The sequence below is a fragment of the Pseudorca crassidens genome, chromosome 2 (genome assembly GCF_039906515.1).
Source record: "Pseudorca crassidens isolate mPseCra1 chromosome 2, mPseCra1.hap1, whole genome shotgun sequence".
Taxonomy (NCBI): Eukaryota; Metazoa; Chordata; class Mammalia; order Artiodactyla; family Delphinidae; genus Pseudorca; species Pseudorca crassidens.
The window spans coordinates 142,811,441-142,826,912 of record NC_090297.1 but is presented as its reverse complement, the minus strand read 5'-3'; the positions used below and the strand labels follow the sequence as shown (position 1 = coordinate 142,826,912).

The 15,472-nt window shown below is 40.3% G+C and overlaps 1 protein-coding gene across 2 annotated transcripts in view; it reads left to right on the top strand.

The window, feature by feature from the left end:
• Window positions 1-14,059, top strand: part of PROX1 (prospero homeobox 1) — a 52,128-nt gene extending 38,069 nt beyond the window's left edge. For both annotated transcript variants that reach the window (XM_067728972.1, XM_067728971.1), the window contains one exon: window positions 9,871-14,059. In XM_067728972.1, the coding sequence (XP_067585073.1) occupies window positions 9,871-10,056 (186 nt within the window). In that variant the 3' untranslated portion in view covers window positions 10,057-14,059. The remainder of the gene's footprint in view (window positions 1-9,870) is intronic.
• Window positions 14,060-15,472: the final 1,413 nt, after the last annotated feature.

The window sequence follows — 15,472 nt, the reverse complement described above, 5'->3', positions numbered from 1 at the left end:
CTCACCCTTGTTTTTAAGATGGGAGAGTATCTTTATAGTCTCTTGGGGGTGGAGGGATGGGAGAAAATATGAGATTTTAGCGTTTGATGCCTTTTCTATGATTTTGTTTTTGTTTTATTTTGACTGATGCTCATTTAAACTTGGAGTCATGTGTTGAGACGTGTTTGGGAGAGAAGGAAAATTTAACTCATGACAACGAATAACATGACAACTATTGTATTTCCTAATACATACAACACCAAGACCTCCAAGCATGAGCAAGCAAACTAGCCACTTTAGGCATATTTGGTGAACCAGATTTCAGCGGCACAAAATAATTTTGACAGCCGCATAGAGTTTATTATAAAGACATTCGTCATTCCATTCCCAGCAAGCTAGTACTTCCTTTTCTGGGGCTGTGGGAGACATGGTTATTTATCTTGGTATCTATAGGCAAAGTTGCCAGTGGGATGTTTACACAGTTTAAAATGTATACACAAATTATTAACAGGTAGCATCCATGTGAAGGCAGTCTTTTTCATTACCTAAAGTCACAGTTTTTCCAAATGCTCAATCCCGGCACATTTTATCAATGTGTATGTTATCAACATCTGAAACGTACAGAAATTTTATTGTGAATTCTGTATTTTGTGAATACCCACTCTTAAAAGGTAAAAGATTCAAATTCAGATGAGGAAACAAAGAAACTCCTCAGGGCAGCCTTGGCCCTTCCTCCGCGCTGTTGAGAGAAGTCCACGTGAGGGGTGATGGCCAAGCCCATACGGCCACACCGCAGACCAGAGTCCACTGCCTGGCATCCTTTGCCATGGCGCTCCACTGTCCAGTCAAGGTAGATCCTTAACCTCCCTCCTTGCAGTTCCCATGTGACCCTTCGTTCTTTTTATTACATTCCCTCCAACGGACTGTTTGCACCATGTCCTAGCCGGGCGCCACTTTGCTGGCATTTATAAGAGCTGGTGTGGCATCAGGGGATGGCGGGCAATTTCACTTGGAAGTGTATCCCCACAAGCTCAGTGCAGGTCCCTGCTGTAGCCACAAGACAAGAGACAGGCTTTCCTTTTGCCACTTTTCCTAATTATCCCTGCAGTTCTTGCAGGCTGGCCGAGAGAAACCTTGAGGCTGTTGCGTGGATCTCGCCCACTCAGGGTCCTTCCCCGGCCCTTCCCCAGGTTGGCCTCCCCGCCCCCAGCTCCTCCCTTGCATATTAATATGACACTGCATGGTGCTCACAGAAAGGAGCAGCTTCCACCAGCTGAAACCTCTGATCCCAAACCCACTAGAGAGTTTGGCTTTTGGAGTTTGGCAAGAAAGCCTGTTGCCCATCAGGTCAGCATGAATAAAGATTTCTTTCTTCCTTTCTTTTTTTAAAATCAAGCATCAACCGACACTGCCCCCAGAGCTCTTTTTCTCAAGACAATTTAACCCCTTCTCCCAAGTACATTTATTTTCTATTCTGAATGTGCGCATTATTTTGTTTTTTCTCTTTTCCTGTGAGACAACCAAGAAATCTACCCTATGTAAAATTTGAAAGCCAGATCAATTCTAAACCGTCTTATCACTTTTAAAGTATGTTTATCCAGCTTTGTAGGAAGAATGAGCAGACTGTTTGAAGGCCACATACTTTTCAAACCTTGGTTGCAACACGTTTGCCCCGTTTTGAAACTGTCTTTATCAGGCCGAGAAAACGAAAATCTATTTGACAAAGTGGCACTCTGGCCAGTTTATCTTGCAATATGGCTTTAGTTCACTGAGTCTATTGATTTCCTTAAATTAATGTTTACAGAATGCTACTGAATTTTGCTCAACAGAACATTGTTCTTTTGAAGGTTTACAAAAAATTGATACAGACTGTTACTGCCATGTGTTCCTTTGCTTAGACGGAGGAAACATGGCGGGGGGGGGTGGTTCTTTTTTCGTTGTTTTGTTTTAAGGATAGCCTTGAACTCTAGCCACTTCCTTATAAGCATTTAGCCTTCACATATTTAAGTAGCAAAACATGTAAGTAGGAGGTGAGCCCACTCATAGGCCTCAAATTGTGTGGGCATCACACTGACCTAATCCTGTAAGGTCCCTGAAAGCTGAAGCCACCTGGAGCATCAGAGTCAGAGAGACTTTAGTCTGAAGCCCGGCTTCAGAGCAAGCAAACTTGCTTGCTCTGAAGCAAGCAAGAATCTGGCTGCAGATTCTTCCTCGGCCTCATTCGGTGTAGCGTCTGCAAGCAGTTTTGTAGCCAGCGCTCCCTGAATAATTCCAGTCCTTTGAAACAGAGGTGCGAGCATCCTATTAAATTTTAAACGCCATGTAGCCATTTGGTAGGAACTCTTAAATATAACACCTTGCTCTTTGACTGTGGTGCTCAGTGCCTAATACACAAAACCTAGTCTCTAGAGTTGATTTTAAAATTGGCCTTTCCAGGGAAGCTTATGTGGCCGTTCAGCCCCTGACAGGATTCTAGTCACAATCATGAAATGACTGAAATAAAACTTGGGAAACACAAAGCAACTTTTCTCAGTGTGTTGACTCGGCCAATAAAATCAGCCACGTGAACCTCCTCAAAGCATCTCTCAAGACACTGCTTTGCATACACTTAATAATCACAGTGAACTGGCTCCTAGGAAGTGGATGGGCTCCTCCTTAAGGTTCTAACCACCACCTTACGTTTGGATACTATTTCGATACGTTTGGATACAAAGCCCATTCGTGCCTGTTTTCCCATCCAATCCTTCCCCATAATGAGAGGGCATTGGAACACAATCTCACCATCCCCTGCACCCTTTCTGCCCTTCTGAAGGGCCAGCTAGTCCCCGGCTGTACACGCAGGATAAATGCGTGTGTGACTGCTAAGGGAGACCCCCTAGTCGCAGCATCTTGTCACCATCTTTCATAGCTCCGCGATTCCCCTCTTCCACCTCTGGCAGGAGAATTCAGTGAGAGTGAGACAGTGGAGAGGAACAGCAATAACGTATCTGTCCTTCCCTTTCTGTCTGATAATCTCAATGAGTTACTAAAGCATCTGAGTTTATCCATTTAAGTCCACTCTGTCTGCAGTCTAAGTCCCCAGTTTGTGCCACTGCCGTCAGGAGATATGTCTCTCCTTGATCAATATTTACTTAACAAACATCAGGGATGGGAGAGTTTGTTTAGAGGAATCACGTGCACACTAGGGTGAATGAATGCTCGGGAAAGTACTTCAACTTTGTCTCCTTTCCTAGGATCTTGATGTTTGTGTGTGTGCACATGCACGCAGCAGCGTACAGATGCCCTTTTTCTTTTTAACTTCTCCAAAGACACTTAGAAGTTGTCTAGAAAAATGCCTCACTGTATATGGTTATGGTTAGTACATTATTTACCCCTTAAGAGAACTCGCGACGTCAGTTCAGTTGCAAAAATCCTGGCCCAAAGTTTGCTTTTCCTTTTGTGCTCCAGTACAGGTTAAACATTTTGGAAAGGCTCTTAGGATGAATTAGATGCACAAGCATCTTCCTTTGACCCCTTTCAGATGAGTGGAAGGGAAGAAAATGCAGATGGAAACAATAAAAGCGATTTGATAGGGCAACTCTAACTATATACTACTGATGGCATGACATCTTTTTTTAGAAAGCCCAAGGAGAAAAGTAGCTCTCGAGATTTTCAAAGCCTCTTACCCAGTTTTCGGAATCAGACGTGTTTAACTCTAATAATAAATACAAACACCACAGTGTTGAAGTTTAGAGATCGCTGTTCTTTCAACTTCACTCAAACAATTGCTTGAAGGCTCAAGTCAGTGCCTTCAATGCAGTTGACTTGGAGGCATCTGGGTCTAGTTTGAGGGGTTTTGTTTCTGTGTGGGTAGAGGCCGGGGCGGGGGACTGTGGGAGTTATTTATTTATTTGATTTTGTGAATCGGAGTTGTAAAAGCCATCTGAAATATTCATGCAGAATTGTCTGAGAAGCCCGTTTCTGTTTTATTTACTGCACAGTAGACCAGCCACAGCGGATTAGTTCTACAATACCCGTAACAAAAGCCCAACAGCTGATGCATGTGATGTTAGGAGGTGACAAAACAGTTAAAGTATGCTGCTGGCTACAGGCAAGCAGTCAGCAGATGCAGACAAAAGGGTTTGTGACAAGAATAACTCTCTCTCCAAGGCGAGCAGTGAAGAGTATCCAAAATACCAGTACCCTTTTCTCCTTGACATGGTCTTCTTACAGTCAGCATTTTATTGCCCTTTTATAGTATTTTTTTTTTTTTAATGGAGGAGGATGAAGAAAGAAAACCCACACGCAAACTAATTCACCAAAATACTAGCCAGGATTTTACTTTCCCATCAGTTAGCCACTTCTGCCCATATATATGTCTCCTTTTCCATTTCCCCACTGAAGTCTGAAAAAGAAAAATAGTGTAAAAGGTGAACCTAAAAGATGATCTCTCTTGATAAGATCGTCATCTACTGATTGATTCGCTTGATAAGCCATTTGAGCCATTGGTTATTGGGGAGGGGCCAGGGAGAGAGGTCAATGCCCGGTTTGTTTTCTGTCCATTTCAGCAAAGATCATTCCACTGATGAAATTCGGCCAGCGGACCAGTTTTTAAAGGGGATGGAGGATGGAAAGGTATCCCCGGGGAGCTGTGAAAGGGGCAGGGTTTAGGTCCCCTGCAAGAGGCTGATGGATGAGCCTACGGATGTTTCCGAGGTGTGAAAAATCAGCTTCTCTATCTCCAGAAAATAGGAGAGGCTGTCTTCTTTTTAACCTTTGTAATTCCCCTTCTATTCTCTGTGACATTCATTCATCTGCCAAGAGCGTTTGGCAAGGTTTGGGCCAGTGAGCACACTTCCAGTGACCGCTAACCTTGGTATGTCCTGACACTTATGATGAGTGTCTGCAGGACACAGAAAGCAGGCAGCCTGCTATGTCAGGCTTTTATTATGTACTGCAGAGGCTAGGGACAGTCAGTTTAATAAAACAAATCATCCTTGAAGGTAAAGCAACTGGGAAGAGGAGGAGGAAGACGGGGGGCAAACGTGTCTTTGCCACTCATTCTGATTAAAAAAAAAAAAAAGAACAGCAAAACAACCACTCACCCAACACACGGTGCGTGCGCGCGCGCGCCTTGCGCGCACATATGGGCAACTCGGGCACGGGCTGGCAGACTGGAAAACATCCTCCCATTTCTCCCGTTTCATCTAAGCCCACGGGGCCCTCATGTGCTCTGAGGAGACTCAAGTGCAAACAATTGTGGTGAAATGGGAGGATGCTGATAGCCAACCCCCTTGAAATATATGAGTGCATTCAAGTACCTCCCCGCAGTGATATTCTCCTCCAAATATCAGAGCAAGGAGAGGCAAGACCATTTGGGGTGAGGTTCCTATATTGGGATGCCTTTTATCAAAGCAAAGTTTCCACTCTCCTCTCCTGAAGAACACTCAGCACTCCCACAATAGCCTCAGAGTCCCAGCCAGAGACTTTGGAAGCCTTTTGTTTTTCCCCTGTGGCATGTCCAAAGGCACGGCCTTCCCTCCCCCTCCCAGCGGCCTGCATTGTCTTGCATTCCAGGGACTTGATTGACTGTTGCCACCTGATGCTGAGGAGATAACTCTAGGGTTCATTCTGCAGATTGTTGGGTTCTATTAAAAGAAACCTAGATAAGGGATTACTTGTCACTAAGGGATTTTCTGCAGATGTTTATTAGTGATTGGAAATCCATTAGGTGTGAAGAGGTACTGAAAAAATATGGGCAACACCATTCTCATAACCCTGAATTCGAAGATACCCCCCCAAAAAACATCAGAAAGGACTCCCCGGCCCCTTACTCTGTTAAATGGAGTTGGGGAAACTTTTCTGGCAGAGAGGTAAGGGTCTCTTTTTCATGGGTGATAGTTCTACCTGTGGATGGGATTCCTTGGCACTCAGCTCAGTTGCTACACATCAGTTTACCTCTCTGGAGCCACCAAAGAAAGATTAATTGCTCTAGTACTAGAGGATCTCATTATAACTTTCTTTTACCTAGCCCAATCCATTGCATGAGTATATTGCCTCAAAGTAAGCAAGAAATTACCAAACCATTTGCAAAGAATTCATCCCTTCCCAAACATACACCAATAACCGTAGTCCCCTCTTGGGAATCTTTTGTGTCATTTGCACTTATTTTGAAGTTACTAGCTCTTCCGTGGTTTTTCTAAACCACAGATCCACAGCTTGTCAAGGTTTTGATGCCTCTTCTAAGTAGGACATTGCATTAAAAAGGAACCGGCATGGTTTAATGGAAAGACACCTGGATAAGTTGTTTCACGTGAGTCTCTTCATCTCGTAATTTCTTCATCTCACAGAATCTGTTTCTTCATCTATAAAATGAGTTCTGAGATCTATTTCAAGTCTTTAAATTCTGTTTTCTATCCTTACTTTAAAATTCCTTTTTTGTTTCAGTATTTAGGGAGAAGGTAAGTGTGACTCTAGCGCAGTGTAGAACAAAGCAGAAGGCAGGGTCTCATTATGAACGGTTTATCAAAGATGATGCGAAAGAACTCTGTGAAGCATTGTGAGGGATACGCAGAGTAGAAGCCAGGACTTCCTCTCTAAGGACATCTTATGATACATTCATTACATCTAGAAATAAGTAGGTGAAAAGGTAAATAACATCAAGACACAAATACAAAAGATGTTAAAGGACAGCCCAAGATTACTGCCAAAAGAAATGAATGTTTAAAACAGGATAAGACGCACTAAAATCCAGTAACCAGCATGGCGAATGATAAGGAATAACAGGGTGGAGGCTGCACGCGCCTCCAAAGAAATTACTTTGAGTTGCTCTCAGGCAATCCCTAGAACTACGCTTCTTCCCTCCTCCAGGGCTGATGCCGTTCTGGACGCACCTCCCTCCTCTGACTGTCTTAAACATCAGCCCTGCTCCCTTGGTCCCTGGCTCCCCAGATCTCTTGGGGGGTCCTTGGAGTGGGTGGGACTTCATCTGGAGCCGCTGCCATACCCTCTGTCCCTGCAGCTCTCCGCCAGGCCAGGCCGCATCCCCGAGTGTTCAAGGAACATAGATCTTCATCGTGGATCTGTTGCTAATGGGCAGGAAAACCACTCTGATGATGTTTCTGTAGCATTTGGCTAACAGCTCCCAAACCTAGTAGTTAGAGTGGGTAGTTGCACTGCATAACTGTTCTCCAGCCAGAATCCCTCTCTCAGTAATGCCCATTTGATAAAATGTGAAGGATCATCTTTGGGGAAGAGGGAGGAGTACTCAAAAGGGCTGCTTAATGACTTTTTTTTTTTTTTTTTTTTGCGGTATGCGGGCCTCTCACTGTTGTGGCCTCTCCCGTTGCGGAGCACAGGCTCCGGACGCGCAGACTCAGCGGCCATGGCTCACGGGCCCAGCCGCTCCGCGGCATGTGGGATCCTCCCGGACCGGGGCACGAACCCGTGTCCCCTGCATTGGCAGGCGGACTCTCAACCACTGCGCCACCAGGGAAGGCCCTTTTTTTAAATTTCTTTTTATTTATTTATTTTTTGACTTTTTATTTAGTATAAGGTGACTAGGAGGGGTGATTGCTCTTCCAGGCCCTTCCCATCCCCCAAATACTCATGTATGTGCAGGAGGTTGGGGACAAAATCATCAAAGTTCAGTTGAAAATACAAATGAATTCTCAGCAGGGAATGGCCTTTGGGGTATATGGGTTTGCACATCCATGGGGGACAAGGTGATGTTTCCATGATTTTCCAGGCAGTGGTGGGGACTGTGTCCTAAGAAACTAGCCAATATCTTTGGGAGGGGCTTCTCAAACTTCTCACTTGTTCTAGATTCTGATCAGCCCCAGATGGGGGTCCTTTTTTTCTGGGGTGTTATTAGGTTTCCTTCAAAGGACAAGTGACTTGCCATGGGATGCACTGAACTTCTTTGTCCAACTCCAAATATGTAAGACAGGGATGTCTGGTATCTTTTTCGTTTTCTTTAACAGTTACTATCATTATAAAAAGGTCCACTGCACAAATTGAGAAAAGACATGGAGAAAGGGATCAAATGTGTTCAAAATGACAATCCCTCCCTTTTACTTTGGCGAGGGGCAAGTGCGAACGAAGATGAAGATATATACCTCTTGTATATGTGTAGACAGATCTGTCTACACATATAACTGCAGTGCATTTTACTTCCTCGTATGTCTGCACTTACTGTAAAAATAAAACATTATTAATGTATAAGTACCCCACTAAAAGAAATCTACAGAGTGTCAGTGTGTATTTGGAAAATTATGAGTACATGGAATGATTCTGTGAATCCATTTCCTTGTTGTGGGGAAAGATAGGCCATGCTTTACCGTGTAACTTACAAAGAATACTGAATAAGTACATCAATAGCTATTCCTTTCCCTAGACAAGAGGTTAGACTATTAAATAAACAACTATTAATAAATAATTAATAAACAAACACAAAAAACACCCACATATATACTCACTGCTCTGGGAGAAAAGGATTAACAGATAGGGATTCTGAAAAGAATATTTGAAGAATGTTTATCTTAGAGTACAATGACTTTGAACGATTCCCTTAATCTCTCTGAGCCTCCATTTTCTCACTGTAAAATGGGGTTAATAATCACAGAGATGGGGGAATTGAATGACATAATTCACATTCAGTACATAACACAGTGCCTGACACATAATAAGCAGTCCAAAAATGTGGGGTTTTATTATTGCTATCAGCTGCATAAATCACTCTCTCATGGAGCAATTCTAATCTCAAGGTAAAGTATTTTCCAATGTAGGATCTTAAGATTCAGTTCAAATTTTGTATTTTGGGATTCAGTGTTAGTATCATTATCTTACTCTTTTTTTGTACATAGAGGACAGGCATACCTCAGAGATATTGCAGGTTCCGTTCCAGACTACCGCAAAAAAGCAAATGTCGCAATAAAGCGAGTCACGTAAATATTTTGATTTTCCAGTGCATATAAAAGTTATGTTTATGCTATATTGTAGTCTATCAAGTGTGCAATAGCATTATGTCTTAAAAAGTACATACCTTAATTAAAAATACTTAATTGCTAAAAATGCTAACCGTTATCTGAGCCTTGAGTTGCATCTTTTCGCAATAGTAACATCAAAGAGCACTGATCACAGATAACCATGACAAATATAATATTAATGAAAAAGTTTGAAATATTTCGAGAATTACCAAAACGTGACACAGAGACATGAAGTGAGCAGATACTATTAGAAAAATGGCGCCGATAGACTTGCTCCACACAGGGCTGCCACAAACCTGCAATTTGTAAAAAACGCACTATGTGTGAAGCACAATAAAGTGAAGCAAAGCGCAATAAAGCAAGGTATGCCTGTACTTTATAGTGCAGATTATTTTAATATACAGTTTAACATCTGGGTCAACAATCCTCTGATACAAGCAGGAAACTAAGATTTTTGCTATCTTCATCTATAGTGTGGGTTTAGTTTAGTTTATATCAAAGGCCAATTATTATTCTACTGTTGAGAACACATTTTGTTTTCATAATGGAAATATGATTCAAATTCTGAACGATTAGGTGGCGACTTGCTTCTGGAATACACCTATTTAATGAAGTGAGGAATCCCAACAGTATGTCGCCTTTTTTCTACTCAGATATTCACAGTGGAATCCCAGTTTTTCAGTACTTCTGCATGTATCCTTTGCACAAGTCTTTTTCTAAAACTCTATAAAGCTGTCAACCCCACATTACAATGCTACTATATATAACGACTTTACATAAGAGAATAGAGGCCGGCCATTTTTAGAAAATGCAGGTGCCATGTAAGCCCCTTTCTGAAAGAAAGAACTTAGCTCAATTTCCTTTGAAGAACTGGAGACTTGAAACTGAAAACTTTATTAATGCCATTGTCTCCTTGTATCAGCAGGTTCCAGAGAGATTCCTGGAAGTTGCGCAGATCACATTACGGGAGTTTTTCAATGCCATTATCGCAGGCAAAGATGTTGATCCTTCCTGGAAGAAGGCTATATACAAGGTCATCTGCAAGCTGGATAGTGAAGTCCCTGAGATTTTCAAATCCCCAAACTGCCTACAAGAGCTGCTTCATGAGTAGAAATTTCAACAACTCTATTCGAATGTATGAATAGTAGCAGTCCCCTTTGGATGTCCAAGTTATCCGTGTCTAGATTTTGATTTCATATATATGTGTATGGGAGGCATGGATGTGTTACAAAATCAGCTGGTAATCCCTCCTCATCATCTTTCTCTCATTTTCTTCTGTTTTCCATTGCAAGGGGATGGTTCTTTTCCTTCCGCCTTTAGTTTACTTTTGCCCAAGGCCCTTAACATTTGGAGACTTAAAATAGGGTTAATTTTCAGGGAAAAAGAATGTTGACGTGTGTAAAGTCTATATGAGCAAGGAAGGGCATTTTTAAAAGATGCTTCTGCTGGATTGATGGTTTATTGCGCATGGCGGTTGGCAGAGGGAGACCCGTGACACAGCACTACTCTGTAGTCAGTGATGTGTCTCTTGTTTTTACTGCTGAGAAGGTCAGAAAACTCAATGGAACCACTTGATAAACTTAAATATTTTGTTTGGTTTGAACTCAGTAAGTCGCTTTTTATTACACATTTAAAAATAATGCCAGTGGCAGATGAACAACTCACTTTTCACAAGTACCCCAAAAGGTCAAATTTTAAAAAGAACATAATCACTAACCGTCAAGTCTTTCCTAAGAGAAATGGCAAACGCCACAAGCTAGTACCATTTTCTTTGGAGGCAAAGCAGTTTTGTACAAAACTGACTCTTTCAAAATGAGACTGGAAATTCATGTGATTTCTAGTCACCTCTCGAAATTTTGCAGTAGGTTCTTCTTGGAAATAAGTAAGTATCTATCGTTCTTCATACAGAAAAACCCCTATAACGTGTTATCATTTTCTATTTATCTTGCTTCAGATACTAAAAGGCACATAAGTTTCAAATTTATTCTTTGCTCAACTTTGTTTATGTGGTTTAAAAGCATTATCATTTCTGTTTAATATTTAACACTTCTTTTTTCAAAAAACACTATTTTCTGAATTCCTTTCTATGGTAAGGAATAAAGGACATCCCAACTTGACCATAAAATTCCTGCCTACACTAGAAGTTTGTTAACAGCTGCTAGCTGACTCGATCTTCCCCTCCTGAGAGGAGTACATATGAGAATGACCTATTTTCCTATACATTTCCACTCTACCCTGATGGATATTCAAAGTGGTGACGGTCTAATTTTTAAGTGTTTCTTCATTTTAGGTACAGCGTTTTAAAGAAATTGATACAGTCTCTTCTAATTCAGAAGCTAGTAATTGACCAAAACGTGAAGAGTGTATAGAATAGGAGAGTTTGGGAGTTAACCCAAAAGACACAATTTCAGCACACATAAGAAAGCTAGCTGCTATTTCATGCTTTCTTCAATGGTTCTCCTCTTTTTTCTTTTTCTTTTTTTTTTTCCAGTTTTTCAAAGGTGTACAAAGTCCCGTACTTCCTTTTAAAAAGCCGTGTGGCGTTCACACTTGTTTTCTTAGATGGGTTTTGTGTGCAGATGCAGTAAGAATTCCTTTTTTATTCTAATAGTGTTTTCCAGAACCCTCCCTCCCCTTTGGTAACTTGATCTACATCTCCTAAAGTGACAAAGTAAAAAAAAAAAAACAAAAAAAACTGGTATTTAGATCGTGTACAACATAAATATCGTTTTTTCCTTGATTTTTATAAAAATTACATTTGACTTTGGAGACTGCAGGTTGACCCATGTAACTAGGTGACCCAATCGCTGTAATTTAACATCATTTATAAATTCTGCTGATGGACAGGAATGTATGAAGGCAATTATTGTCAGCACAAAGCCTTAAAACCTGCTGACTTTAAGTTAAACGGCGCGGTCCTGTGATGCCTGCGTCATTCAGGAGACGTGGCCTCTTGCGGTGTGGACAGAGTGCAGTGGCCCGGGCTGGAACACCCTGGGCCTCACTCTGCACCCACAGCCAAACACATCGCCCAGCTCGCAGGCTCCTACACAGAGCCATGAGAGCCAATTTGTTCTTGTTCTGGCTTGTTTGGAAAAAAAAAAAGTGTTTGGATAATCATCACCTTGGAATAAAATGAAACCCCCCCCCCCAAAAAAAAAATCCAATCAGCACAAAGTAGGGAAGCAATCTCAACTTGTGGTCACACTCTTTCGCCTTGCTTCACGCCCAAGAGTATGACATTCATTGTTCACATCAGCACAGAACTGGGTCTTTGCTGTTCCCGTGTAATTCACATCACCATTGTGTTGCCATTTGCAAGGTAAAAGGCAAAACCATAATGTCTTCACCTATAAAGATAGATTGCTAGTATCTTCCTGACCTGGGGCAAATTCAGTATTGATTCCTGACTTATTTGAATTTTTAGTATTATTCTCCCCTGCCTTTCTAATTGAAATAGACAAATTAAGCAAAAACGTGTGTTCACAACCAAATGTTGATGCACTTATCTACAATAATATCCTCTCAATGTTCACTGAGGCATATTAATTGTTTCAGAGTAGAAATTGCAGCGTGAGGAGAAACTCACCTCATTGTCCTGGAAACAGAACTCAATCCTTTTGCTTTTAGGTGATTCTTTTCTCTTTCACCATCATAAAATCTTGTGCCTCCCAGTGCATTGGAAAATGACAAAAGCCTATCTCTCAAAACTCCTATTTAACAAGTGTTCTTTAAAACACCATCTTTCCAATCTTAGCTCAACTCTCACCAAGTAAAAATTGGCGACTTGGGAGAAAGTTCACTTTCTCTGGTGGGAGGGTGAAGGACTAGGGACAGTTTACATAGGGAAACAAAGTCTAAAGTCCATGTTGAAATACCACATTTCCACTTATTTTCTGCTAACCCTAAATTATTTTTGCATCTACACTTGAGGTTATAGTCTGTGCCTAGACCTAAATGCACCAGCGGGGGGATTTTTAAAAATCCTTCAAAATTCCAGTTTTTTCCCACAAGTACAATTGTTCTTGTGCCTTCTGTGGCTTTCGATTTCATCTTTTTGACTTTATTTCCAATTACTACAGCTGCAATAAACACTAGATTTTTTTTCTGGCTGTTTGACATAACGTTGATAGCTATGCATATTTTGTGTCTTTTTAAAACAAAGCAGGAGAATACGTTTTTGAAGAAGAGAATTTTTAGAACAGTTTGATACCGCAAATTATTTTTTCCTCAATTGTTTGAGCAGCATTCGAGTTTTGAAAATTCTTGTAGAAGCCAATTTTTTGTAACTGTGGTGCAAATCTTGTGTTTTCTTAGCCTAATGAAAAGTAGTATAGAAGCAATATTTCATACCATGTGCTATATATGTGTGTGCAGATGTGTGAACATAAAAACACATACACACATATACACACATGTAAAAATATACATATATATATGCGTGTGAAGTGGAAAGCTTACCTTTTCCTATCTAGATTTAAGGACCTATTTTAGGCATTTGTTATGTTTTGTGAAAAGAATGTTCTATTTGCAACAACAAAACATTTAATTCTTACTGTATCTCTGGCTGTTTAATGAGGACATTTCACTTTAAATGGTAAAACAACGTGGAAGATGGTAGAATGTAGTCATTATTTAAGGAAATGTTCACCCACATATTCCTGAAGTTTGCTTTGTGCCTCCAAGTATTATTTCATTAAAGTGTTTTATGTTTGCAGAATCTTTGTTGCTGTGCTAGGGATGTGGGTGAATATCATTTTAAAAAATTTTAAAAACAACAAAAAAAAGCAAAACAAAAACACTAAAGCAAGAGGGGAACTTTTATAAAGCAATGTAAATATTTAACCTCATGGCTGTTGTTACGTAAGACATGAGATTTTAATAAATAACTACATTCTCACAACATCTGTTGAATTTATTAGGAACACTTCAGTGACTGTATAGACAGTTGAAAGCATTCTTGAAAATCCTGCTCTCTACTTTTAAAAGATAACAGTCTCTTTCATCAGATGTCAAGGGCAAGGGTAATGCAGTTTCTGTAAATTTATGAAATTTCTTTTCTATGTACATGAAGACATTTAGTACGTAACCTCCCTCCCCCCCCCACACACACATACATGCATACACATACAGGTTAATATTAAGTCATAAAGCGAAAGATCTGGGGGCTTTAAAAATAAGATGTCCCCCAGAAGCAATCATAAATTCATCAAAGAAAAAGTGGTTTACAGACTCCCCTGAAAGAAGCAGTGTACATGTGAGGACAGAGCAGAATCTCTTTGCCATGTATATTATAGAATCTTCATTGGTGTGAATAGTACAAATGTTTCGTTCTGGTACAAACTCTGTGTTTGCAAATTACAAGAAGCATTGTTTTCAAAAAGCTCCCCTTAAAAGAACGTAACTGGTTTCTGTGAGTAAAGCAGTTACTGTATTGCACTTACATGTGATGTTGAAGGAAATGCAGTTTTGTTTTCTGTAGATCTGTTGGTTGTAAACCATCCATAAGACTAAAGCTAAAATGCTCATATTCAGAGCTGGGATCAAAACTGGTATTTAACCTTTGCATCTTCTTATAATCATCCTTCTAAGAATATAACGGAATCTGGAAGCATCTGGACTTTGAGTCTTTTCAACTGAGCCCTCTCTCAAACCTGACACCCCCGAAAATGCACAGACATGAACAGAAAAGGCAAACAGACTGGCCCGCTTTTGTGAAAATGGCTTCATTCTTTATTTTTAAAATATTCAGATATTCTCCATAGGTGGGAAAAGCAGTTTAAAATTGTATATTACCACTTCAAAATTAGAATTAGAAAAGCAAATGTATTTGGGGTTGGTCTCAGCAATACCCAGAAAAATCAAAGGTCCTGGCTTCCCCCAATATTGTCCCAGCCATTTCTCATATGTATATAGTATAAACCGTGACAAAACACTGCCTTTATATTATTTAGCAATATGTTGTAAATAGCATTATTAAGCTCTTTTTTTTGTAATAAAGACCCTTTGATTTGAATATAGTACAATAACTGAACTGATAAAGTCAATTTTTGATTTTTTTTTTTAGCTAGAGGCAATTTCAATTGTGGATTTTTGTTGTTGTCTATTGTTCTGAAGACTTTGCATAATTTATTGGTTTAATTTATCCTAATTTATTTGATGAAGGTGTACAATTTTGTATTACCAAGGATGTACTGTAATATTAATTGATATGATAAAAAAACAATGAGACTCCCTGTCCATATTAAAAAGTAAATAAAAAGGTGCAGTAGACAATTGATTTTAAAGTAAAAGTAAAAAGTTTAGTTTGGCAGCTACTAAATTTTAAAACAGGAAAAAAAAAATAGTTGTGGGGGGAAGGGTGGGAAGGGGGTTTTTCTTTGTGTGTTTAAGCTTTTGTATACTCTCCAAACTTTTACCTTTTGCTTTGTACCACTTAAAGGATACAGTAGTCCAATTGCCTTGTGTGCCTTCCATCTTCTCTTAAACTGAATGTATGTGCAGTATATATGCAAGCTTGTGCAAAA